The 23494-nt window shown below is 59.7% G+C and overlaps 1 protein-coding gene across 1 annotated transcript in view; it reads left to right on the forward strand.

Moving 5' to 3' along the window:
* The first annotated feature begins 9 nt into the window (after window positions 1-9).
* Window positions 10-23494, forward strand: part of PTK2B (protein tyrosine kinase 2 beta) — a 59872-nt gene continuing 36387 nt past the window's right edge. The window contains exons 1-17 of the mRNA XM_051774388.1: window positions 10-224; window positions 1508-1686; window positions 1788-1875; window positions 4050-4129; window positions 5635-5697; window positions 6622-6676; window positions 10896-11036; window positions 13547-13621; window positions 13714-13815; window positions 14915-15026; window positions 15884-15923; window positions 16947-16987; window positions 17197-17250; window positions 18933-19030; window positions 19120-19204; window positions 20071-20171; window positions 21832-21947. Coding sequence (XP_051630348.1) covers window positions 75-224; window positions 1508-1686; window positions 1788-1875; window positions 4050-4129; window positions 5635-5697; window positions 6622-6676; window positions 10896-11036; window positions 13547-13621; window positions 13714-13815; window positions 14915-15026; window positions 15884-15923; window positions 16947-16987; window positions 17197-17250; window positions 18933-19030; window positions 19120-19204; window positions 20071-20171; window positions 21832-21947 — 1580 coding nt within the window. The 5' untranslated portion in view covers window positions 10-74. The remainder of the gene's footprint in view (window positions 225-1507; window positions 1687-1787; window positions 1876-4049; window positions 4130-5634; window positions 5698-6621; window positions 6677-10895; window positions 11037-13546; window positions 13622-13713; window positions 13816-14914; window positions 15027-15883; window positions 15924-16946; window positions 16988-17196; window positions 17251-18932; window positions 19031-19119; window positions 19205-20070; window positions 20172-21831; window positions 21948-23494) is intronic.

Consider the following 23494-nt stretch of genomic DNA (forward strand, 5'->3'; position numbering starts at 1 on the left):
CGTCGGGAAGCGGCTCCGGCCGCGGCGTCTCCCCGGACTCGGATCCCTGGGCGGGAACGGGCCCGGGGCCGGGAATGGAGGCGGGAACGGGCCCGGAGGCGTCCAAGGAGGAGCGGGAGGAGCAGGAGGAGACGCGGATCCTCAAGGTTTGCTTCTACAGCAACAGCTTCAACATGGGCAAGAACTTCAAGCTGGTCAAGTGCGCCGTGAGCACCGAGATCCGGGTGCGTGGGGCCGGGAACGGGCCGGAATTCGGGATGGGATTGCGGGATTGGGCTCTTTCAACGGTGTTTCCAGTGGAGCAGGAGTTCCCAGAGCTCCCTGGGTTGGGAATGTGGGGCTTTTCCTTCCTGGAGAGGTGGCTCTGGGCTGGGAATGTGGGGCTTTTCCAACATGGGAATGTGGGACTTTTCCTTCATGGGAATGTGGGACTTTTCCAACGTGGGAATGTGGGACTTTTCCATCATGGGAATGTGGGACTTTTCCATCCTGGGAATGTGGGACTTTTCCTTCATGGGAATGTGGGACTTTTCCATTGTGGAGAGGTGGCTCTGGGCTGGGAATGTGGGACTTTTCCATCCTGGAAAGGGGGTTCTGGACTGGGAATGTGGGGCTTTTCCATCCTGGAAAGGTGGCTCTGGGCTGGGAATGTGGGGCTTTTCCTTCCTGGAGAGGTGGGTCTGGGCTGGGAATGTGGGACTTTTCCAATATGGGAATGTGGGACTTTTCCAACATGGGAATGTGGGACTTTTCCATCCTGGGAATGTGGGACTTTCCAACGTGGGAATGTGGGACTTTTCCATCATGGGAATGTGGGACTTTTCCAACATGGGAATGTGGGACTTTTCCATCATGGAAAGGTGGCTCTGCGCTGGGAATGTGGGGCTTTTCCTTCCTGGAGAGGTGGGTCTGGGCTGGGAATGTGGGACTTTTCCTTCATGGGAATGTGGGACTTTTCATTCATGGAAATGTGAGACTTTTCCATCCTGGAAAGGTGGCTCTGGGCTGGGAATGTGGGGCTTTTCCATCCTGGAAAGGTGACTCTGCGCTGGGAATGTGGGGCTTTTCCTTCATGGGAATGTGGGACTTTTCCAACATGGGAATGTGGAACTTTTCCAACATGGAAAGGTGGGACTTTTCCAACATGGAAAGGTGGGACTTTTCCATCCTGGAAAGGGGGCTCTGGACTGGGAATGTGGTGCCTAAAAGGGGCTCCAGGAGAGCTGGAGAGGGACTGGGGATGAGGGCCTGGAATGCCAGGCCCCAGGGAATGGATCCCAGTGGGAAAGGGGAGATTTGGGAGGGAGATTGGGAAGGGATTCCTGGCTGGGAGGGTGGGGAGGGGCTGGGCTGGAATTCCCAGAGAAGCTGTGGCTGCCCCTGGATCCCTGGCAGTGTCCAAGGCCGGGTTGGATCCCCTGGGACAGCAGGAGGTGCCGGGGTTGGGCCGGGATGAGCTTTAGGGTCCCTTCCCACCCCACCCATCCCGTGCTCGCCGTCCCCTCAGGAGGTGATCCGCTCGATCCTGCTGAGCGGTCGGATCGGGCCGGACATCCGGCTGTCCCGGTGCTACGGACTGAGGCTCAAACACGTCAAATCCGACGAGGTCCATTGGCTGCACCCGGAGCTGACGGTGGGAGAGGTGCAGGACAGGTACGAGTGTCTGCACCTGGAGGCCGAGTGGAGGTAGGAGACACCCCTGCACCCCAAAAATCCGCCTGGAATTGCCCCCCCTGGGATAGGGAAGGACACGGAACGAGGGGGTTTGGCGGCTCTGCTGCTTCCAGGTACGACCTGCAGATCCGGTACCTTCCCGAGGATTTCCTGGAGCGCTTCCAGGAGGACAGGACCACCCTGCTCTACTTCTACCAGCAGGTCCGGGGGGGGATCCAGGGGATCCTCCTGTCCCACCCAGCCCCAAATCCCTCCTCTCCGGTCCCAAAAATGGGATTCCCCAGAGCCCCCAGGGTTTGTCACCCCCAGAGTTTGTCACCCCAGAGCTCCCAGGGTTTGTCACCCAAGGGTTTGTCACCGGAGGGCCTCGAGGGTTTGTCACCCCAGGGTTTGTCACCCAGAACCCCCAGGGTTTGTCACCCCAGAGCCCTGAGGGTTTGTCACCCAGAGCCCTCCCTGTCACCCTCCCTGTCACCTTCCCTGTCACCCTCCCTGTCACCATCCCCTGTCACCATCCCCTGTCACCTTCCCTGCCACCATCCCTGTCACCATCCCCTGTCACCCTTCCCTGTCACCCTCCCTGTCACCTTCCCTGTCACCCTCCCTGTCACCCTCCCCTGTCACCCTCCCTGTCACTCTCCCCTGTCACCATCCCCTGTCACCTTCCCTGCCACCATCCCTGTCACCTTCCCTGTCACCTTCCCTGTCACCCTCCCCTGTCACCATCCCTGTCACCCTCCCCTGTCACCTTCCCTGCCACCATCCCCTGTCACCATCCCCTGTCACCCTCCCCTGTCACCCTCCCTGTCACCTTCCCTGTCACCCTCCCTGTCACCTTCCCTGCCACCATCCCTGTCACCATCCCCTGTCACCCTCCCCTGTCACCCTCCCTGTCACTCTCCCCTGTCACCATCCCTGTCACCTTCCCTGTCACCCTCCCCTGTCACCTTCCCTGCCACCATCCCCTGTCACCCTCCCTGCACCCTCCCTGTCACCACCCCTGTCACCTTCCCTGTCACCCTCCCTGTCACCCTCCCCTGTCACCCTCCCTGTCACCTTCCCTGCCACCATCCCTGTCACCTTCCCTGTCACCTTCCCTGTCACCCTCCCCTGTCACCATCCCTGTCACCCTCCCCTATCACCCTCCCTGTCACCCTCCCTGTCACCCTCCCCTGTCACCATCCCTGCCACCATCCCCTGTCACCATCCCCTGTCACCCTCCCTGTCACCATCCCCTGTCACCTTCCCTGCCACCATCCCCTGTCACCTTCCCTGCCACCATCCCCTGTCACCTTCCCTGTCACCCTCCCCTGCCACCATCCCCTGTCACCCTCCCCTGTCACCCTCCCCTGTCACCCTCCCTGTCACTCTCCCCTGTCACCCTCCCTGTCACTCTCCCCTGTCACCATCCCTGTCACCATCCCTGTCACCATCCCTGTCACCCTCCCCTGCCACCATCCCTGTCACCCTCCCCTGTCACCTTCCCTGCCACCATCCCCTGTCACCCTCCCTGTCACCCTCCCCTGTCACCCTCCCTGCCACCATCCCCTGTCACCTTCCCTGCCACCATCCCTGTCACCTTCCCTGCCACCATCCCCTGTCACCCTCCCTGTCACCCTCCCCTGTCACCCTCCCTGCCACCATCCCCTGTCACCTTCCCTGCCACCATCCCTGTCACCTTCCCTGTCACCCTCCCTGTCACCCTCCCCTGTCACCCTCCCTGTCACTCTCCCCTGTCACCATCCCTGTCACCTTCCCTGCCACCATCCCCTGTCACCTTCCCTGTCACCCTTCCCTGCCACCATCCCTGTCACCCTCCCCTGTCACTCCCTCTCACCCTCCCCGTGTCCCTTCCCTGTCACCTTCCCTGCCACCCTCCCTGTCACTCCCTGTCACCCTCCCCTGTCACTCCCTGTCACCCTTCCCTGTCACCCTCCCCCTGTCCCTTCCCTGTCACCTTCCCTGTCACCCTTCCCTGTCACTCCCTGTCACCATCCCTATCACCCTCCCCTGTCACTATCCCTGTCACCCTCCCTGTCACCATCCCTGTCACCCTCCCTGTCACTCCTTCACCACCCCGTGTCCCCTCTGTCCCCTTCCCTGTATCCCGGGGTGTCCCTGCCCATGTCCCCGCTCTCCCTACTCATGTCCCCGCTGTCCTTGCTGTCCCCTCTGTCCCTTCCCCGTGTCCCTGCTGTCCCTTCCCCTGTCCCCTCTGTCCCTGCCCATGTCCCCTCTGTCCCTGCCCATGTCCCTGCTGTCCCTACCCGTGTCCCCGCTGTCCCTGCCCGTGTCCCGGGGTGTCCCTGCCCATGTCCCCGCTGTCCCCGCTGTCCCCTGACGGTGTCCCCTTGTCCCTGACGGTGTCCCCTCAGCTCCGCAGTGAGTACATGCAGAACTACGCCAGCAAGGTGAGCGAGGGCATGGCCCTGCAGCTCGGCTGCCTCGAGCTCAGGTACGGCCCCTGGCCCCAAATGTCCCCCCCGTGTCCCCCCATGTCCCTCCATCCCTCTGTCCCCTGCCACGTCCGTCCCTCTGCGTCCCTTCGTGTCCCTCTGTCCCTCAGTGTCTCCTTCCCTCCATCCCTCTGTGCAACCCCCCAGGTACATCCCTCCATCCCCTCTGTCCCCTCTGTCCCTCTGTCCCTCTGTCCCCCTGTCCCCATGTCCCTCCATTCCATCCCTCTGTCACACCCACCCCCCCCCGCCAGGTACATCCCTCCTGTCCCCTTTGTCCTTCTGTCCCCCTGTCCCCATGTCCCTCCTTCCCTCTATCCCTCTATCCCCCCCCAGGTACGTCCCTCCTATCCCTTCCTGTCCCCTCTGTCCCTCTGTCCCCCCCCAGGTACGTCCCTCCTGTCCCTTCCTGTCCCCTCTGTCCCTCTGTCCCCTCCCAAGTATGTCCCTGTGCCCCTCTGTCCCCTCCCAGGTCTGTCCCTGTCCCTGTGTCCCCTCCCAGGTCTGTCCCTGTGTCCCTGTGTCCCCTCTGTCCCCTCCCAGGTCTGTCACTGTGTCCCCTCCCAGGTGTGTCCCTGTGTCCCTCTGTCCCCTCCCAGGTGTGTCTCTGTCCCTGTGTCCCCTCCCAGGTGTGTCCCTGTGTCCCTCTGTCCCTGTGGGAGGGCAGGGGAGGGCTCTGGGACCGGGACCTGGGGACAGGAGGGATCGTCCCGCTCTGCCAGAGGTGGCAGGGGGACAGGAGGGGACAGGGGGCCCTGTCTGATGGCCCTGTCCTGGGACACCCCTGTCCCTGTTTGATGTCCCTGCGTGATGTCCCTGTCCTGGGGGCACCCCTGTCCCTGTGTGATGGCCCTGTGTGATGGCCCTGTCCTGGGGACACCCCTGTCCCTGTGTGATGTCCCTGTGTGATGTCCCTGTCCCTGTCCCTGTCCCTGTCCCTGTGTGATGTCCCTGTCCCTATCCCTGTGTGATATCCCTGTCCCTGTCGCTGTCCCTGTCCCTGTGTGATGTCCCTGTGTAACGTCCCTGTCCCTGTCCCTGTGTGATGTCCCTGTCCCTATCCCTGTGTGATATCCCTGTCGCTGTCCCTGTCCCTGTCCCTGTGTGATGTCCCTGTCTCTGTGTGATATCCCTGTCCCTGTGTGATATCCCTGTCCCTGTGTGATGTCCCTGTCCCTGTCTCTGTCCCTGTCCCTGTGTGCTGTCCCTGTCCCTGTCCCTGTCCCTGTGTGATATCCCTGTCCCTGTGTGATGTCCCTGTGTGATGTCCCTGTCCCCATCCCTGTCCCTGTCTCTGTCCCTGTCCCTGTGTGATGTCCCTGTCCCTGTCCCTGTCCCTGTCCCTGTCCCTGTCCCTGTCCCTGTCCCTGTCCCTGTGTGATGTCCCTGTCCCTGTGTGATGTCCCTGTGTGATGTCCCTGTCCCTGTCCCTATCCCTGTGTGATATCCCTGTCCCTGTCCCCCTCCCTGTCCCCGTGTGACGTCCCTGTTCCCGTTCCCGCAGGAGGTTCTACAAGGACATGCCCCACAACGCGCTGGACAAGAAATCCAACTTCGAGTTCCTGGAGTGAGTCCAGCCCAGGATCCCTCCCCCCATCCCGGCGTTCCCAGGGGGGCTGGGAATGTGCCCGTGGCCTTCCTCATCCTCCCAGAGCTCCTCATCCTCCTCATCCTCCTGCTGCTCCTCATCCTCCTCATCCTCCTGCTGCTCCTCATCCTCCTCATCCTCCCAGAGCTCCTCAGCCTCCCACAGCTCACCATATTCCTCATCCTCCTCATCCTCCCATGACTCCTCATCCTCCCAGAGCTCCTCATCCTCCTCATTCTCCTGCTGCTCCTCATCCTCCCACAGCTCCTCATCCTCCCCATCCTCCCACAGCTCTTCATCCTCCTACAGCTCCTCATCCTCCCCATCCTCCCCATCCTCCCCATCCTCCTCATCCTCCTACAGCTCCTCATCCTCCTTATCCTCCTTACCCTCCTCATCCTCCTCATCCTCCCACAGCTCTTCATCCTCCCCATCCTCCTCATCCTCCCACATCTCTCCATCCTCCCCACCCTCCCACAGCTCCTCCTCCTCCTCCTCATCCTCCTGCTGCTCCTCATCCTCCCACAGTTCCTCATCCCCCCATGGCTCCTCATCCTCCTCATCCTTCTCATCCTCCTCATCCTCCCACGACTCCTCATCCTCCCATGGAGCCTCAGCTTTCCACAGCTCCTCATCCTTCTGCAGCTCTTCATCCTCTTCATCCTCCCACAGCTCCTCATCCTCCTCATCATCCCATGAATCCTTATCCTCCTCATCCTTCCACAGCTTCTCATCCTCCCCATCCTCCTCATCCTCCCCATCCTCCTCATCCTCCCCATCCTCCTCATCCTCCCCATCTTCCTCATCCTCCTCCCCCTCCCCATCCTGGGGGGAGGGCACTGAGCCCCTTCCCTGGGTGTCCCCTCTCCTCACGGTGACATTCCCGGGATTCTGTGCCCGCAGGAAGGAGGTGGGGCTGGACCTGTTCTTCCCCAGCCAGATGCTGGAGAACCTCAAGGTGAGTCCACGCATGTCCGTGTGTCCGTGTGTCCGTGTGTCCGTGTGTTTCCATGTGTCCACGTGTGTGTCCACGTGTGTTCACATGTGTCCATGTATACGTGTCCATGTGTCCATGTGTCCGTGTGTCCATGTGTGTCCATGTGTGTCTGTGTGTCCGTGTGTCCACGTGTGTGTCCACGTGTGTTCACATGTGTCCATGTGTCCATGTGTGTCCACGTGTCCATGTGTGTCCATATGTATCCGCGTGTCCACGTGTGTCCACGTGTCCATGTGTGTCCACATGTGTCCGTGTGTCCATGTGTGTCCGTATGTATCCGTGTGTCCACATGTGTCCATGTGTTCACGTGTGTCCACGTGTGTCCATGTGTGTACAGGTGTCCATGTGTGTCCACGTGTGTCCATGTGTGTCCACGTGTGTCCATGTGTGTACAGGTGTCCATGTGTGTACAGGTGTCCATGTGTCCACGTGTGTCCACGTGTGTCCATGTGTGTCCGTGTGTCCATATGTGTCCATGTGTGTCCATGTGTGTACAGGTGTCCATGTGTCCATGTGTGTCCACGTGTCCATGTGTGTCCATATGTATCCGCGTGTCCACGTGTGTCCACGTGTCCATGTGTGTCCACATGTGTCCGTGTGTTCACGTGTGTCCACGTGTGTCCATGTGTGTACAGGTGTCCATGTGTCCAAGTGTGTCCATGTGTGTCCACGTGTGTCCATGTGTGTCCAGGTGTCCATGTGTGTACAGGTGTCCATGTGTCCATGTGTGTCCACGTGTGTCCACGTGTGTCCATGTGTGTCCATATGTGTCCATGTGTGTCCACGTGTGTCCACGTGTGTCCATGTGTGTCCATATGTGTCCATGTGTGTCCACGTGTGTCCACGTGTGTCCATGTGTCCCCGTGTGTCCATATGTGTCCATGTGTGTCCATGTGTGTCCATGTGTGTACAGGTGTCCATGTGTGTCCACCTGTGTCCAAGTGTGTCCAAGTGTGTCCACGTGTGTCCACGTGTGTCCACGTGTGTCCATGTGTGTCCATGTGTGTTCACATGTGTCTATGTATATGTGTGTCCATGTGTCCGTGTGTCCATGTGTGTCCATGTGTCCATGTGTGTCCGTATGTATCCGTGTGTCCACGTGTGTCTGTGTGTCCGTGTGTCTATATGTCCGTGTGTGTCCACATATGTCCATGTGCATGTCTCCATGTGTGTCCGTGTGCCCCCTGATCCCGATGCACCCCCTGATCCTGATCCGTTCCCTGATCCTGATGCGCCCCCTGATCCCAATATGTTCCCTGATCCCGATACTCTCCCTGATCCTGACCCGTTCCCTGATCCTGATGCTCTCCCTGATCCCAATCTGTTCCCTGATCCCCATTCTCTCCCTGATCCCGATACTCTCCCTGATGCCGATGCTCTCCCTGATCCCACTCCGTTCCCTGATCCTGACTCTCCCCCCGATCACGATGCTCTCCCTGATCCCAATGCTCCCCCGATCCCGATCCATTCCCTGATCCCGACGCTCTCCCTGATCCCAACTCTCCCCCTGATCCCGACGCTCTCCCCGATCCCGATCTGTTCCCTGATCCCCATTCTCTCCCTGATCCCGACGCTCTCTCTGATCCCGATCTGTTCCCTGATCCCAATGCTCCCCCTGATCCCGATCCATTCCCTGATCCCGACACTCTCCCTGATCCCAATGCACTCCCTGATCCCGACACTCTCCCTGATCCCGATGCAGCCCCTGATCCCGATGTGCTCCCTCATCCCGATGCTCTCCCTGATCCTGATCCATTCCCCCATTCCAATGCTCTCCCTGATGCCGATGCTCCCCCTGATCTCGACACTCCCCCTGATCCCGACGCTCTTCCTGATCCCAATGCTCCCCATGATCCCGATGCTCTCCCCAATCCCAACGCTCTCCCTGATCCCGATGCTCTCCCTGATCCTGATGCACCCCTGATCCTGATCCATTCCCTGATCCCGATCCGTTCCCTGATCCTGATCCATTCCCTGATCCCGATGCTCTCCCTGATCCCAACTCTCTCCCTGATCCCGATGCTCTCCCTGATCCCAATGCAGCCCCTGATCCCGATGTGCTCCCTCATCCCAATGCACCCCTGATCCTGATCCATTCCCCGATCCCGATGCTCCCCCTGATCCCAATGCTCCCCCTGATCCCGATGCACTCCCTGATCCCGACGCTCTCCCTGATCCCGATGCACCCCCTGATCCCGACGCTCTCCCTGATCCTGATACGCTCCCTGATCCCAACTCTCTAATCCCAATCCGTTCCCTGATCCCGATGTGCTCCCTGATCCCGATGCACCCCTTGATCCCAACGCTCTCCCTGATCCCAACTCTCTCCCTGATCCCGATGCTCTCCCTGATCCTGATGCTCTCCCTGATCCTGACGCTCTCCCTGATCCTGCTACGCTCCCTGATCCCAACTCTCTCCCTGATCCCGACGCTCCCCCTGATCTCGATGTGCCCTCTTATCCCGACACGCCCCCTGATCCCAATCCATTCCCTGATCCCAATCCATTCCCTGATCCCGATCCATTCCCTGATCCCAACGCTCTCCCTGATCCCGACGCTCTCCCTGATCCCGATGCTCCCCCTGATCTCAATGTGCCCCCTTATCCTGACGCTCCCCCTGATCCCGATCCATTCCCTGATCCCAATGCTCCCCATGATCCCGATGCTCTCCCTGATCTCGATGCTCTCCCTGATCTCGATGCTCTCCCTTGATCCCGATGCACCCCCAATCCCGATGCACCCCCAATCCCGATCCATTCCCTGATCCCGACGCGCCCCCTGATCCTGATCCATTCCCTGATCCCGATGTGCTCCCTGATCCCGATGTTCTCCCTGATCCCGACACTCTCCCTGATCCTGATGCACCCCTTGATCCCGACGCTCTCCCTGATCCTGATGCTCTCCCTGATCCCAATGCACCCCCTGATCCCGCTGCACTCCCTGATCCCGATGTGCTCCCTCATCCCGATGCTCCCTCTGATCTCGATGTGCCCTCTTATCCCAACACGCCCCCTGATCCCAATCCATTCCCTGATCCCAATCCATTCCCTGATCCCGATCCATTCCCTGATCCCGATCCATTCCCTGATCCCAACGCTCTCCCTGATCCCGACGCTCTCCCTGATCCCGATGCTCCCCCTGATCTCAATGTGCCCCCTTATCCTGACGCTCCCCCTGATCCCGATCCATTCCCTGATCCCAATGCTCCCCATGATCCCGATGCTCTCCCTGATCTCGATGCTCTCCCTGATCCCGATGCTCTCCCTGATCCCGACGCTCTCCCTCATCCCGATGCTCCCCCTGATCCCGATCCATTCCATGATCCCGCTGCTCCCCCTGATTCCGACGCTCTCCCTGATCCCGACGCTCTCCCTGATCCCGATGCTCCCCTGATCTCGATGTGCCCTCTTATCCCGACACGCCCCCTGATCCCAATCCATTCCCTGATCCCAATCCATTCCCTGATCCCGATCCATTCCCTGATCCCGATCCATTCCCTGATTCCGATCCATTGCCTGATCCCAACGCTCTCCCTGATCCCGACGCTCTCCCTGATCCCGATGCTCCCCCTGATCTCAATGTGCCCCCTTATCCTGACGCTCCCCCTGATCCCGATCCATTCCCTGATCCCAATGCTCCCCATGATCCCGATGCTCTCCCTGATCTCGATGCTCTCCCTTGATCCCGATGCACCCCCAATCCCGATGCACCCCCAATCCCGATCCATTCCCTGATCCCGACGCGCCCCCTGATCCTGATCCATTCCCTGATCCCGATGTGCTCCCTGATCCCGATGTTCTCCCTGATCCTGACACTCTCCCTGATCCTGATGCACCCCTTGATCCCGACGCTCTCCCTGATCCTGATGCTCTCCCTGATCCCAATGCACCCCCTGATCCCGCTGCACTCCCTGATCCCGATGTGCTCCCTCATCCCGACGCTCCCCCTGATCTCGATGTGCCCTCTTATCCCGACACACCCCCTGATCCCAATCCATTCCCTGATCCCGATCCATTCCCTGATCCCAATCCATTCCCTGATCCCGACGCTCTCCCTGACCCCAACGCTCTCCCCGATCCCGACGCTCTCCCTGATCCCAACTCTCTCCCCGATCCCGACGCTCCCCCTGATCCCGACGCTCCCCCTGACCCCGCTCCGTCCCCGCTCCGTGTCCCGGCAGCCGCGGCAGCTGCGGAAGATGATCCAGCAGACGTTCCAGCAGTACGCGCTGCTGCGGGAGGAGGAGTGTGTCCTCAGGTTCCTGCACACCCTCGGGGCCTTCGCCCCCATCGACCAGGAGACGTTCCAGTGCCAGCTCGTCGTGCGTCCCGCGGCGCGGAGGGAAACCGGGACGGGGGATTTGGGATGAGGGATGGGGGATTTGGGATGTGGGATGGGGATGTGGGATGGGGATGTGGGATGTGGGATTTGGGATTTGGGATGTGGGATGTGGGATGTGGGATATGGGATGTGGGATGTGGGATTTGGGATACAGGATGTGGGATGGGGATGTGGGATGGGGGATGTGAGATGGGGATGGGGGATGGGGGATGTGGGATGTGGGATTTGGGATGTGGGATGTGGATGTGGGGTGCGGGATGTGGGATTTGGGATGTGGGATGGGGGATGTGGGATGGGGATGTGTTTGTGGGATGGGGATGTGGGATGGGGGATGGGGATGTGGGATGTGGGATGTGGGATTTGGGATGTGGGATGTGGGATGTGGGATGGGGATGTGTTTGTGGGATGGGGATGTGGGATGGGGGATGTGGGATGTGGGATTTGGGATGTGTTTGTGGGATGTGGGATTTGGGATGGGGATGTGGGATGTGGGATGTGGGATGGGGATGTGTTTGTGGGATGGGGATGTGGGATGGGGGATGTGGGATGTGGGATGTGGGATTTGGGATGTGTTTGTGGGATGTGGGATTTGGGATACAGGATGTGGGATGGGGATGTGGGATGTGGGATGTGAGATGGGGATGGGGGATGTGGGATGTGGGATGTGGGATTTGGGATGTGGGATGTGGGATGTGGGATTTGGGATGTGGGATGGGAATGTGGGATGTGGGATGGGGGATGTGGGATGCGGGATTTGGGATTTGGGATGTGGGATGCAGGATGGGAAATTTGGATGTGGGATGTGGGATTTGGGATACAGGATGTGGGATGGTGATGTGGGATGCAGGATGGGGATGTGGGATGCAGGATGGGGATGTGGGATATGGGATGTGGGATGTGGGATTTGGGATGGGGATTTGGGATGGGGATGTGGCATATGGGATGTGGCATATGGGATGTGGGATGTGGGATGTGGATGTGGGATGTGGGATTTGGGATTTGGGATTTGGGATGTGGGATTTGGGATACAGGATGTGGGATTTGGGATACAGGATGTGGGATGGGGATGTGGGATGGGGGATTTGGGATGTGGGATTTGGGATGTGGGATGTGTTTGTGGGATGTGGGATTTGGGATGTGGGATGTGTTTGTGGGATGTGGGATGTGTTTGTGGGATGTGGGATGTGGGATGGGGATGTGGGATGCGGGATGTGTTTGTGGGATGCGGGATGTGGGATTTGGGATGTGGGATGTGGGATTTGGGATTTGGGATACAGGATGTGGGATGGGGATGTGGGATGGGGGATGTGGGATGGGGATGTGGGATGGGGGATGTGGATGTGGGGTGCGGGATGTGGGATTTGGGATGTGGGATGTGGGATTTGGGATGTGGGATGTGGATGTGGGGTGCGGGATGTGGGATTTGGGATGTGGGATGTGGGATGTGGGATTTGGGATGGGGATGTGGGATGTGGGATTTGGCATGTGGGATGGGGGATGGGGGATGTGGGATGCGGGATTTGGGATTTGGGATGTGGGATGGGGATGTGTTTGTGGGATGGGGATGTGGGATGGGGGATGTGGGATGTGGGATTTGGGATGTGTTTGTGGGATGTGGGATTTGGGATGGGGATGTGGGATGTGGGATTTGGCATGTGGGATGGGGGATGTGGGATGCGGGATTTGGGATTTGGGATGTGGGATGGGGATGTGGGATGGGGGATGGGGGATGTGGGATGTGGGATGTGGGATGTGGGATGTGGGATGTGGGATGTGGGATGTGGGATTTGGGATGTGGGATGTGGGATTTGGGATACAGGATGTGGGATTTGGGATGTGGGATGTGGGATGGGGATGTGGGATTTGGGATGGGGATGTGGGATGGGGGATGTGGGATGGGGATGTGGGATGTGGGATGGGGATGTGGGATGTGGAATGTGGGATTTGGGTTGTGGGATATGGGATGTGGCATATGGGATGTGGGATGGGATGGGATGGGATGGATGGGATGGGATGGGATGGGATGGATGGGATGGGATGGGATGGGATGGGATGGGATGGGATGGGATGGGATGGGATGGATGGGATGGGATGGGATGGGATGGGATGGGATGGGATGGGATGGAGGGATGGGATGGATGGGATGGGATGGGCTGGGCTGGGCTGGGATGGGATGGGATGGATGGGATGGGATGGGATGGGATGGGATGGGATGGGATGGATGGGATGGGATGGGATGGATGGGATGGGATGGGATGGGATGGGATGGGATGGGATGGGATGGGATGGGATGGGATGGGATGGATGGGATGGGATGGGATGGGATTTGATGGATGGGATGGATGGGATGGATCGAATGGGATGGGATGGGATGGGATGGGATGGGATGGGATGGGATGGGATGGGATGGGATGGGATGGGATGGGCTGATCCGGGCCGTGTCCCTCGGGATGTCCCTCACCCCCCTCCCCAATCCCTCCGGCCCCGCAGCAAGGCTGGAACATCTCGGTGGATCTGGTGATCGGCCCCAGGGGCATCCGGCAGGTCACCGGCAAGGACACCAAGGTGGGGGCGCCGGGATCGGGGCAATTCCTGGGATTCCTGCTCCGGATCCGGGGCTTGAATCCCAAACTGGGGCTCTTCCCCCCCGTTCCCAGCCCACCTGCCTGGCGGAATTCCGGGACATCACGTCCATCCGGTGCTCCGGGACGGAGGAGGGGCGGGCTCTGCTGCACCTGGGGCTCAGCGGGACCCCCCCGGTGAGGATCCCGGGAATGCCGGGAATGCCGGGAGGGAGGGGAGGGATCGGGAGGGATCCCGGGAATGCTGGGCGGGAGGGAAGGGATCGGGGGGGATCCCGGGAATGCCGGGCGGGAGGGGAGGGATGGGGGATCCCCCCTGGAGAGGATCGGGGAAATCCCGGGAATGCCGGGCGGGAGGGGAGGGATGGGGGATCCCCCCTGGAGAGGATCGGGGAAATCCCGGGAATGCCGGGCGGGAGGGGAGGAATGGGGGATCCTCCCCAGTGAGGATTGGGGGGATCCCGGGAATGACGGGCGGGAGGGGAGGAATGGGGGATCCCCCCTGGTGAGGATGGGGGGAATTCTGGGAATGCCGGGCAGAAGGGGAGGGATGGGGGGAATCCCGGGAATGCCGGGCAGAAGGGGAGGGGTCAGGTTCCCCCCCCCGCCCCCCGGTGAGGATTGGTGGGAATCCCGGGAATGCCGGGCGGGAGTGGAGGGATCAGGGGGATTCCTTCCAGGGAGGATCGGGGGAATCCCGGGAATGCCGGGCGGGAGGGGAGGGTTCGGGGGGAATCCCGGGAATGCTGGGCCGGAGGGGAGGGATGGGGGATCCCCCCGGTGAGGATCGGGGGAATCCTGGGAATGCCGGGCGGGAGGGGAGGGGTCAGCGGGATCCTGGGAATGCCGGGCGGGAGGGGAGGGATGGGGGATCCCCTACAGTGAGGTTTGGGGAGAATCCCAGGAATGCCGGGCGGGAGGGGAGGGATGGGGGATCCCCCCTGGAGAGGATCGGGGGAATTCTGGGAATGCCGGGTGGGAGGGGAGGGATGGGGGATCCCCCCTGGAGAGGATCGGGGGAATTCTGGGAATGCCGGGCAGGAGGGGAGGAATCAGGGATCCCTGTGGATCCAGCAGGATCGGGGGAATGGCTCCATCTCCAGCCCTGCCGGAGGGGGGAACGTCTCCCAAAATCCTATTCCCGGGATTGAGCCCTTCCGTGTTGTCCCGGGAGCCTTGGGATGCTGGGAAGGATGGCGGTGGGAAATCTGGGATGGGGAGACCTCCCTGTCCTTCCCTGGGCTCATCCATTCCCGTCATTCCCGCTTTTCCCAAGTCCCTGAGCATCCAGACGGCGTCTCTGGCCGAGGCGGAGAACATGGCCGAGCTCATCGACGGATACTGCCGGATCCAGCGGGATACGGACACGTCCCTGCTCCTCAGGAAAGGTGGGATGGATGGGAATGGGGGGGGATGGGGTGGGATGGGATGGGATGGGAATGGGATGGGATGGGATGGGATGGGATGGGATGGATGGGATGGGATGGATGGGATGGGATGGGATGGATGGGATGGGATGGGATGGGATGGGATGGGATGGGATGGGATGGGATGGATGGGATGGATGGGATGGGATGGGATGGGATGGGATGGGATGGGATGGGATGGGATGGAGATGGAATGAGAATGGAGATGGGATGGAGTGGAATGGGATGGAGTGGGGTGGTAATGGGATGGAAGGGAGATTGGATAGAGTGGAATAAGATGGGAATGGAGATGGGATGGGGTGGAATTGGGTGGGAATGGGATGGGATGGAGATGGGATGGAGTGGGAATGGAGATGGAATGGGGTTGGGAATGGGATGGAGTGGGATGGGATGGAGTGGGAATGGGGTGGAAGGGAGATGGGATGTAGATGAGATGGAGTGGGAATGGGGTGGGATGGAGTGGAATGGGGTTGGGAATGGGGATGGGATGGAGATGGGATGGAAGGGAATGGAATGGGGATGGGATGGAGTGGGATGGGATGGGGTGGGATGGAGATGGGATGGAGACAGGGATTGGGATGTGGATGAGGCTGGGCTGGGAATGGGGCTGGGACAGCAGGATCCCCCCCAGTGCTCCCCCCCCCCGCCCTTTTCCAGGCTCTCCATGGCCACCATTCCCACCATTCCCACCATTCCCACCATTCCCACCATTCCCACTGCATGTGTGGGGAGGGGGGGCCCTGGAGACCCCCAGAATCCCCCACCCCCCGTGTTCCCAAGGATTTTGGGGTGTGACTGTCCCGTGTCCCCTCCTGCAGAGCGGGAGAAGAGGATCAGCCTCCCGCAGATCCCGGCGCCGTGAGTGATCCCAGCCCCATTCCCGGCGTTCCCTGATCCCAGTGTGGGGTTGGGAATTCCCCTTCCTACCCCTCATCCCCCTCCCTGACCCCCTTCCTGCCCCTCATCCCACTCCCTGACCCCCTTCCCATTCCCTGACCCCCTTCCCGCCCCTCATCCTGCTCCCTGACACTCATCCCGCTCCCTGACCCCTTCCCACCCCTCATATCCAATCCCTGACCCCCTTCCCAATCCCTGACCCCCTTCCCACCCCTCATCCCGCTCTCTGACCCCCTTCTCACCCCTCATCCCATTCCCTGACCCCCTTCTTGCCCCTCATCCTATTCCCTGACCCCCTTCCCAATCTCTGCCCCCCTTCCTGCCCCTCATCCCATTCCTTGACCCCCTTCCCACCCCTCATCCCTCTCCCTGAACCTCATCCCTCTCCCTTACCCCCTTCCCGCCCCTCATCCCACTCCCTGACCCCCTTCCTGCCCCTCATATCCCAATCCCTGACCCCCTTCCTACCTCTCATATCCCATCCCTTACCCCCTTCCCACCCCTCATCCCATTCCTTGACCCCCTTCCTGACCCTCATCCTACTCCCTGACCCCCTTCCCGCCCCTCATATCCCTCTCCCTGACCCCCTTCCCGCCCCTCACCCCTCTCCCTGACCCCCTTCCCGCCTCCCATCCCATTCCCTGACCCCCTTCCCACCCCTCATCCCTCTCCCTGACCCCCTTCCCTCCCCTAATCCCGCTTCCTGACCCTCATCCTACTCCCTGACCCCCTTCCCACCCCTCATCCTGCTCCCTGATCCCCTTCCCAATCCCTGATCCCCTTCCCACCCCTCATCCTGCTCCCTGATCCCCTTCCCTCCCCTCATCCCTCTCCCTGACCCCCTTCCTGCCCCTCGTATCCCATCCCTGACCCCCTTCCCGCCCCTCATATCCCATTCCCTGACCCCCTTCCCACCCCTCATCCCGCTCCCTGACCCCCTTCCCACCCCTCATCCCGCTCCCTGACCCCCTTCCCACCCCACAGGCCCCTGGGGGACCGACATTCCACGGTATCCGACGGCGTCGGTGAGTCCGAGGGTCTCCCCTTCCCTTCCCGCCTTTCCAAGGGGGGTGGGACACGATCCAGGAGGGATTTTGGGATGCGGAGGGGTCGGGGGGGTCGGGATGCAGCCGAGGATCCCCAGGGAATGTCGGGCTGCCATCCTGACTCCCCGGGAATGCTGGAACTCACCGAGATTCCCAAAGCCGTTCCCGCATCCCGGTTTCCCCCCCAGATTCCGACATTTACGCCGAAATCCTGGATGAGTCCTCGGGGCCGAGGTCTGGAGGTGGGTCCCGTTCCCGGGGTATCCATGAAAAAAGGGTGTCCCCCTTCCCTCCCTGCCCGTTCCCAACTTCCCACCCTGTCCCCTCAGCCCCCCTTGGAAGCTCCGGAGGGAGCTGGGATGATCCCATGGGAGCATCCATGGGGCTGGATCCATGGATCCCCTTGATCCAGGGATGGATCCCTTTGATCCTGGGATAGATCCCATGAACCCTGGGGCAGGATCCATGGATCCCCTGGATCCAGGGATCGATCCCCTTGATCCAGGGATGAATCCCATGGGAGCATTTGTGGGGCAGGATCCATGGATCCATTCGATCCAGGGATGGATCCCATGACCCCCGGGGCAGAATCCATGGATCCCCTTTATCCAGGAATAGATTCCATGGGAGCATCCATGGGGCAGGATCCATGGGTCCTCTCAATCCAGGGATGGATCCCTTTGATCCTGGGATAGATCCCATGACCCCTGGGGCAGGATCCATGGATCCCCTGGATCCTGGGATGGATCCCATGGATCATGGGGCAGGATCTATGGATCCCCTTGATCCAGGGATGGATCCCCTTGATCCAGGGATGGATCCCATTAACCCTGGGACAGCATCCATGGATCCCCTCAACCAAGGGATAGATCCCATGGGAGCATCCATGGGGCAGCATCCATGGATCCTCTTGATCCTGGGATGGATCCCCTAATCCAGGGATGGATCCCATGATGCCTGGGGCAGGATCCATGGATCCCCTTGATCCAGAGATGGATCCCTTTGATCCTGGGATGGATCCCATGGATCCTGCCCCAGGCATCATGGGATCCATCCCTGGATCCTGGGATGGATCCTGTGCATCATGGGGCAGAATCCATGGATCCCCTTTATCCAGGAATAGATCCCATGGGAGCATCCATGGGGCAGTATCCATAGATCCCCTGGATCCTGGGATGGATCCCCTTGATCCAGGGATGAATCCCATGGGAGCATTCATGGGGCAGGATCCATGGATCCACTCTATCCAAGGATGGATCCCATGATCCCTGGGGCAGGATCCATGGATCTCTTGGATCCTGGGATGGATCCCATGAACACAGGGGCAGGATCCATGGAACCCCTGGATCCTGGGATGGATCCCATGAACCCTGGGGCAGCATCCATGGATCCCCTCAATCAAGGGATAGATCCCATGGGAGCTTCCATGGGGCAGCATCCATGGATCCTCTTGATCCTGGGATGGATCCCCTAATCCAGGGATGGATCCCATGAACCCCCGGGGCAGGATCCCTGGATCCCCTAAATCCAGGGATGGATCCCCTTGATCCAGGGATGGATCCCATTAAACCTGGGGCAGGATCCATGGATCCCCTTGATCCAGGGATGAATCCCATGGGAGCATCCATGGGGCAGGATCCATGGATCCTCTTGATTCAGGGATGGATCCCCTTGATCCAGGGATGGATCCCACGACCCCTGGAACAGAATCCATGGATCCCCTTGATCCAGGGATGGGTCCCCTTGATCCAGGGATGGATCCCACAACCCCTGGGACAGAATCCATGGATCCTTGCAGGGTTGATATCCCGGGACATGTCCCGCTCCACCTGGGGAGTTGTTTTCCCATGGAACCATCCGGGATCCGGGATCCCGGGCGCTGGCCCCGCCCCCCAACATTCCCTGCTCCCCTTTTTCCCTGCAGCCCAACACTTCGGGATCCGCCGGGAAGCCGTGACGCTGGGAAGGATCCTGGGAGAAGGATTCTTCGGAGAGGTCTACGAGGGGATCTACACCCCTCCGGTGAGCCCCCGCCCGCTCCCCGCATCCGGCAGGGATCCGGGATCCTGGAGCATTCCCAACTTTTCCCTTTCCCCCCACCTCCCCCTCAGGAAGGGGAGCGGATCAGCGTGGCCGTGAAGACCTGCAAGCAGGATTGCAGCCCGGAAAACAGGGAGAAGTTCCTCAGGGAAGCAGGTACATCCCGGGAATGCCGCCCAGCCCGCGGGTCGGGAATCAGCCGGGAGAGGGGGAAGAGGGAAAACAGGGAGAGAGTGAGGGGGGGGATGGTGTTCCCAGCTCTCCAGGGCCTTGTCCTGGCACCTCCTGGAAAAGTAGCCTTTGGAATGCAGGGCAGAGCAGGATGGATCCCATGAACCCTGGGCAGGATCCATGGATTCCCTTGATCCAGGGATGGATCCCTAAGAACCAGGAGCTCCAACCTCCTTGAGGGACATCCTGGGAAATTCCTCCTGCTCTGTCTCCAGCCCCCAGGGATAAGGATTGGGGATCACCCTGAGATGGGGATTGGGAATCACTCTGGAACTGGGATTGGGGATCATCCTGGAATTGGGATTGGGGATCACCCTGGGATGGGGATTGGGGATCACCCTGGGATTGGGATTGGGAATCACTCTGGGATAGGGATTGGGAATCACTCCAGCATGGGGGTTTGGAATCACTCTGGGATAGGGATTGGGAATCACTCCAGCATGGGGGTTTGGGATCACCCTGGGATAGGGATTGGGAATCACCCTGGGATGGGGATTGGGAATCACCCCGGGATGGGGATTCGGGATCACTCTGGGATGGGATTGGGAATCACCCTGGAACTGGGATTGGGGATGACCTTGGGATAGAGATTGGGAATCACCCTGGGACACTGGGAAGCTGTGGAATCCTTGGGTGGGAACAAACAGGCACCACCAGGATGCAGATCCCAAAAAACCAGGAGAGGAGGAGCCCTCCGAGGAAATTCCTCCTGCTCCGTCCCCATCCCCCACCCCTTGGACCGGGACTGGGGGCTCTGGAAGCTCATCCCGAGGTTTGTCCCCCTCTCCCAGTGCTGATGAAGAAGCTGGACCACCCCCACATCGTGAAGCTCATCGGCATCGCCGAGGACGAGCCCACCTGGATCGTCATGGAGCTGTATCCATACGGAGAGGTGAGTCCCAGGCCCTGTCCCGGGGTCACTCCCAGGCTTTGTCCTGGGGTCACTCCCAGCCCTTGTCCTGGGGTGATTCCCAGTCCTTATCCTGGGGTGATTCCCCATTCCCATCTCAGGGTGATCCCCAATCCCAATTCCATAATGATCCCCAATCCCAATCCCAGGATGATCCCCAATCCCTATCCCAGGGTGATTCCCAATCCCCATCCCAGAGTGATCCCTGATCCCAATTCCATACTGATTCCCAATCCCCATTCCAGAGTGATCCCCAGTCCCTATCCCAGAGTGATCCCCAATCCTTATCCTGGGGTGATCCCCAATCCCCATCCCAGGGTGATCCCCAATCCCCATCCCAGAGTTATCCCCAATCACAAATCCATAATGATTCCCAATCCCATCCCAGGGTGATTCCCAATCCTTATCCCGAGGTGATCCCCAATCTCCATCCCAGAGTTATCCCCAATCCCTATCCCAGGGTGATTCCCAATCCCAATTCCAGAGTGGTCCCAAATCCCCATCCCAGGGTGATCCCCAATTCCTATCCCAGAGTGATCCCCAATCCCAATTCCAGAGTGATCCCCAATCTCCATCCCAGGGTGATCCCCAGTCCCAATTCCAGAGTGATTCCCAATCCCCATCCCAGAGTGATCCCCAATCCCCATCCCAGGGTGATCCCCAATCCCAATTCCATACTGATCCCCAATCCCCATCCCAGAGTGACCCCCAACCCCCATCCCAAGGTGATCCCCAATCCTATCCCAGGGTGATCCCCAATCCCAATTCCAGGGTGATCCCCAATCCCTATCCCAGAGTGATTCCCAATCCCCATCCCAGAGTGATCCCCAATCCCAATTCCAGAGTGATTCCCAATCCTCATCCCAGAGTGGTCCCCAATCCCCATCCCAGGGTGATCCCCAATTCCTATCCCAGAGTGATTCCCAATCCCAATTCCAGTGTTCCCCCATCCCAATTCCAGAGTGATCCCCAATCCCTATCCCAGAGTGATTCCCAATCCCCATCCCAGAGTGATCCCCAATCCCAATTCCAGAGTGATCCCCAATCCCAATTCCAGGGTGATTCCCAATCCTCATCCCAGGGTGATTCCCAATCCCAATTCCAGAGTGATCCCCAATCCCAATTCCATACTGATCCCCAATCCCTATCCCAGAGTGATTACCAATCCCCATCCCAGGGTGATTCCCAATCCTCATCCCAGAGTGATCCCCAATCCCAATTCCAGTGTTCCCCAATCCCAATTCCAGATTTTTCCCCAGTCCCCATCCCAGAGTGATTCCCAATCCCCATCCCAGAGTGATCCCCAATCCCAATTCCAGAGTGATCCCCAATCCCAATTCCAGGGTGATCCCCAATCCCAATTCCAGAGTGATTCCCAATCCCAATTCCAGGGTGATCCCCAATCCCTATCCCAGAATGATCCCTGATCCCAATTCCAGGGTGATCCCCAATCCCTATCCCAGAGTGATTCCCAATCCCTATCCCAGACTGATCCCCAATCCCCATCCCTATGGGCTGGACACAAATCAGTAGGAATTTCCCAGGACGTTCCCCGGGCGGGTCAGAGCTCCTGGTTTTCCGGGATCTCCCCCCCTGGGGGCCCATCCCGGGCGCTGATCCCGCCGGGAATGTCCCGTTCCAGCTGGGGCAGTTCCTGGAGCAGCGGCGGCCGCGCCCGCCCGTGCCCACCCTGGTGCTCTACGCCCTGCAGGTGGGCAAGGCCATGGCCTACCTGGAGGCCATCAGCTGCGTCCACAGGTGCCTGGGATACCTGGGATACCTGGGATAACTGGGATAACTGGGATACTGGGATGGGAGCCGCGGGAATGCGGGAACGGGGCCGGGATGGCGGCGGGATGGGCGGGAGGGGAGGGGAAGGGGGGGGAGGGAGGAGACTTGGCTGTGGGGCCTTGGGTGACAGGGAGAGGGTTGGCCAGGGGTGGGATTTCCTTCTCCATCCCCTTCTTCTCCATCCCCTTCTCCATCCTCCTTCATCCCTTCTCCATCCCTTCTCCTCCATCCCTTCTCCCTCCCTTTCTCCATCCCTTCTCCATCCCTTCTCCTCCATCCCTTCTCCCTCCCCTTCTCCATCCCCTTCTCCATCCCTTCTCCATCCCCTCTCTCTCTCCTCTCACCCTGCCATTATCCCGGTTATCCATGTTTTCCCTCTCCCTCTCAATCCCTTCTCCATCCCTTCTCCATTCCCTTCTCCATCCCTTCTTTATCCTTTTTCCATCCCTTCTCTCTCTCCTCCCACCCCGCCGTTATCCCGCCATTATCCCAATGTCCCTTCTCCATCCCCTTCTCCATCCCTTCTCCATCCCTTCTCCATCCTCTTCTCCATCCCCTTCTCCATCCCTTCTCCATCCCTTCTCCATCCCTTCTCCATCCCTTCTCCATCCTCTTCTCCATCCCCTTCTCCATCCCTTCTCCATCCCTTCTCCATCCCTTCTCCATCCCTTCTCCATCCCTTCTCCATCCCTTCTCCATCCCTTCTCCATCCCTTCTTTATCCTTTTTCCATCCCTCCTCTCTCTCCTCCCACCCTGCCATTATCCCGGTTATCCATGTTTTCCCTCTCCATCCCTCCTCTCTCTCCTCCCACCTGCCATTATCCTGCCTTTATCCCAGTTATCCAGGTGTTTTCCCTCTCCCTCTCCATCCCTCCTCTCTCTCCTCCCATCCACCATTATCCTGGTTATCCTGGTTATCCTGCTTATCCCAGTGTTTTCCCTCTCCCTCTCCATCCCTCCTCTCTCTCCTCCCCCCCCAGTTATCCCGGTTATCCCAATTATCCCAATGTCCTCTCTCCCTCTCCATCCCTTCCCTCTCTCCTCCCACCCTGCCATTATCCCGGTTATCCATGTTTTCCCTCTCCCTCTCCATCCCTTCTCCATCCCCTTCTCCATCCCTTCTTTATCTTTTTTCCAACCCTTCTCTCCATCTCTTCTCTCCATCCCTCCTTTCTCTCCTCTCACCCTGCCGTTATCCTGGTTATCCTTGTTTTCCCTCTCCATTCCTCCTCTCTCTCCTCCCACCCGCCATTATCCCACCTTTATCCCGGTTATCCCGGTGTTTTCCCTCTCCATCCCTTCTCTCTCTCCTCCCACCTGCCATTATCCCAGTTATCCCGCTTATCCCGGTTATCCCAATGTCCCCTCTCCCTCTCCATCCCTCCCCTCTCTCCTCCCACCCGCGGTTATCCCGCTTATCCCAGTGTTCCCTCTCCCTCTCCATCCCTCCTCTCTCTCCTCCCACCCCCAGTTATCCCAGTTATCCCGGTTATCCGGGTTATCCCAATGTCCT

Source organism: Manacus candei, unplaced genomic scaffold, assembly GCF_025592945.1.
Source record: "Manacus candei isolate 608988 ecotype Guabito, Panama unplaced genomic scaffold, ASM2559294v1 h1tg000198l, whole genome shotgun sequence".
NCBI classification, from domain to species: domain Eukaryota; kingdom Metazoa; phylum Chordata; class Aves; order Passeriformes; family Pipridae; genus Manacus; species Manacus candei.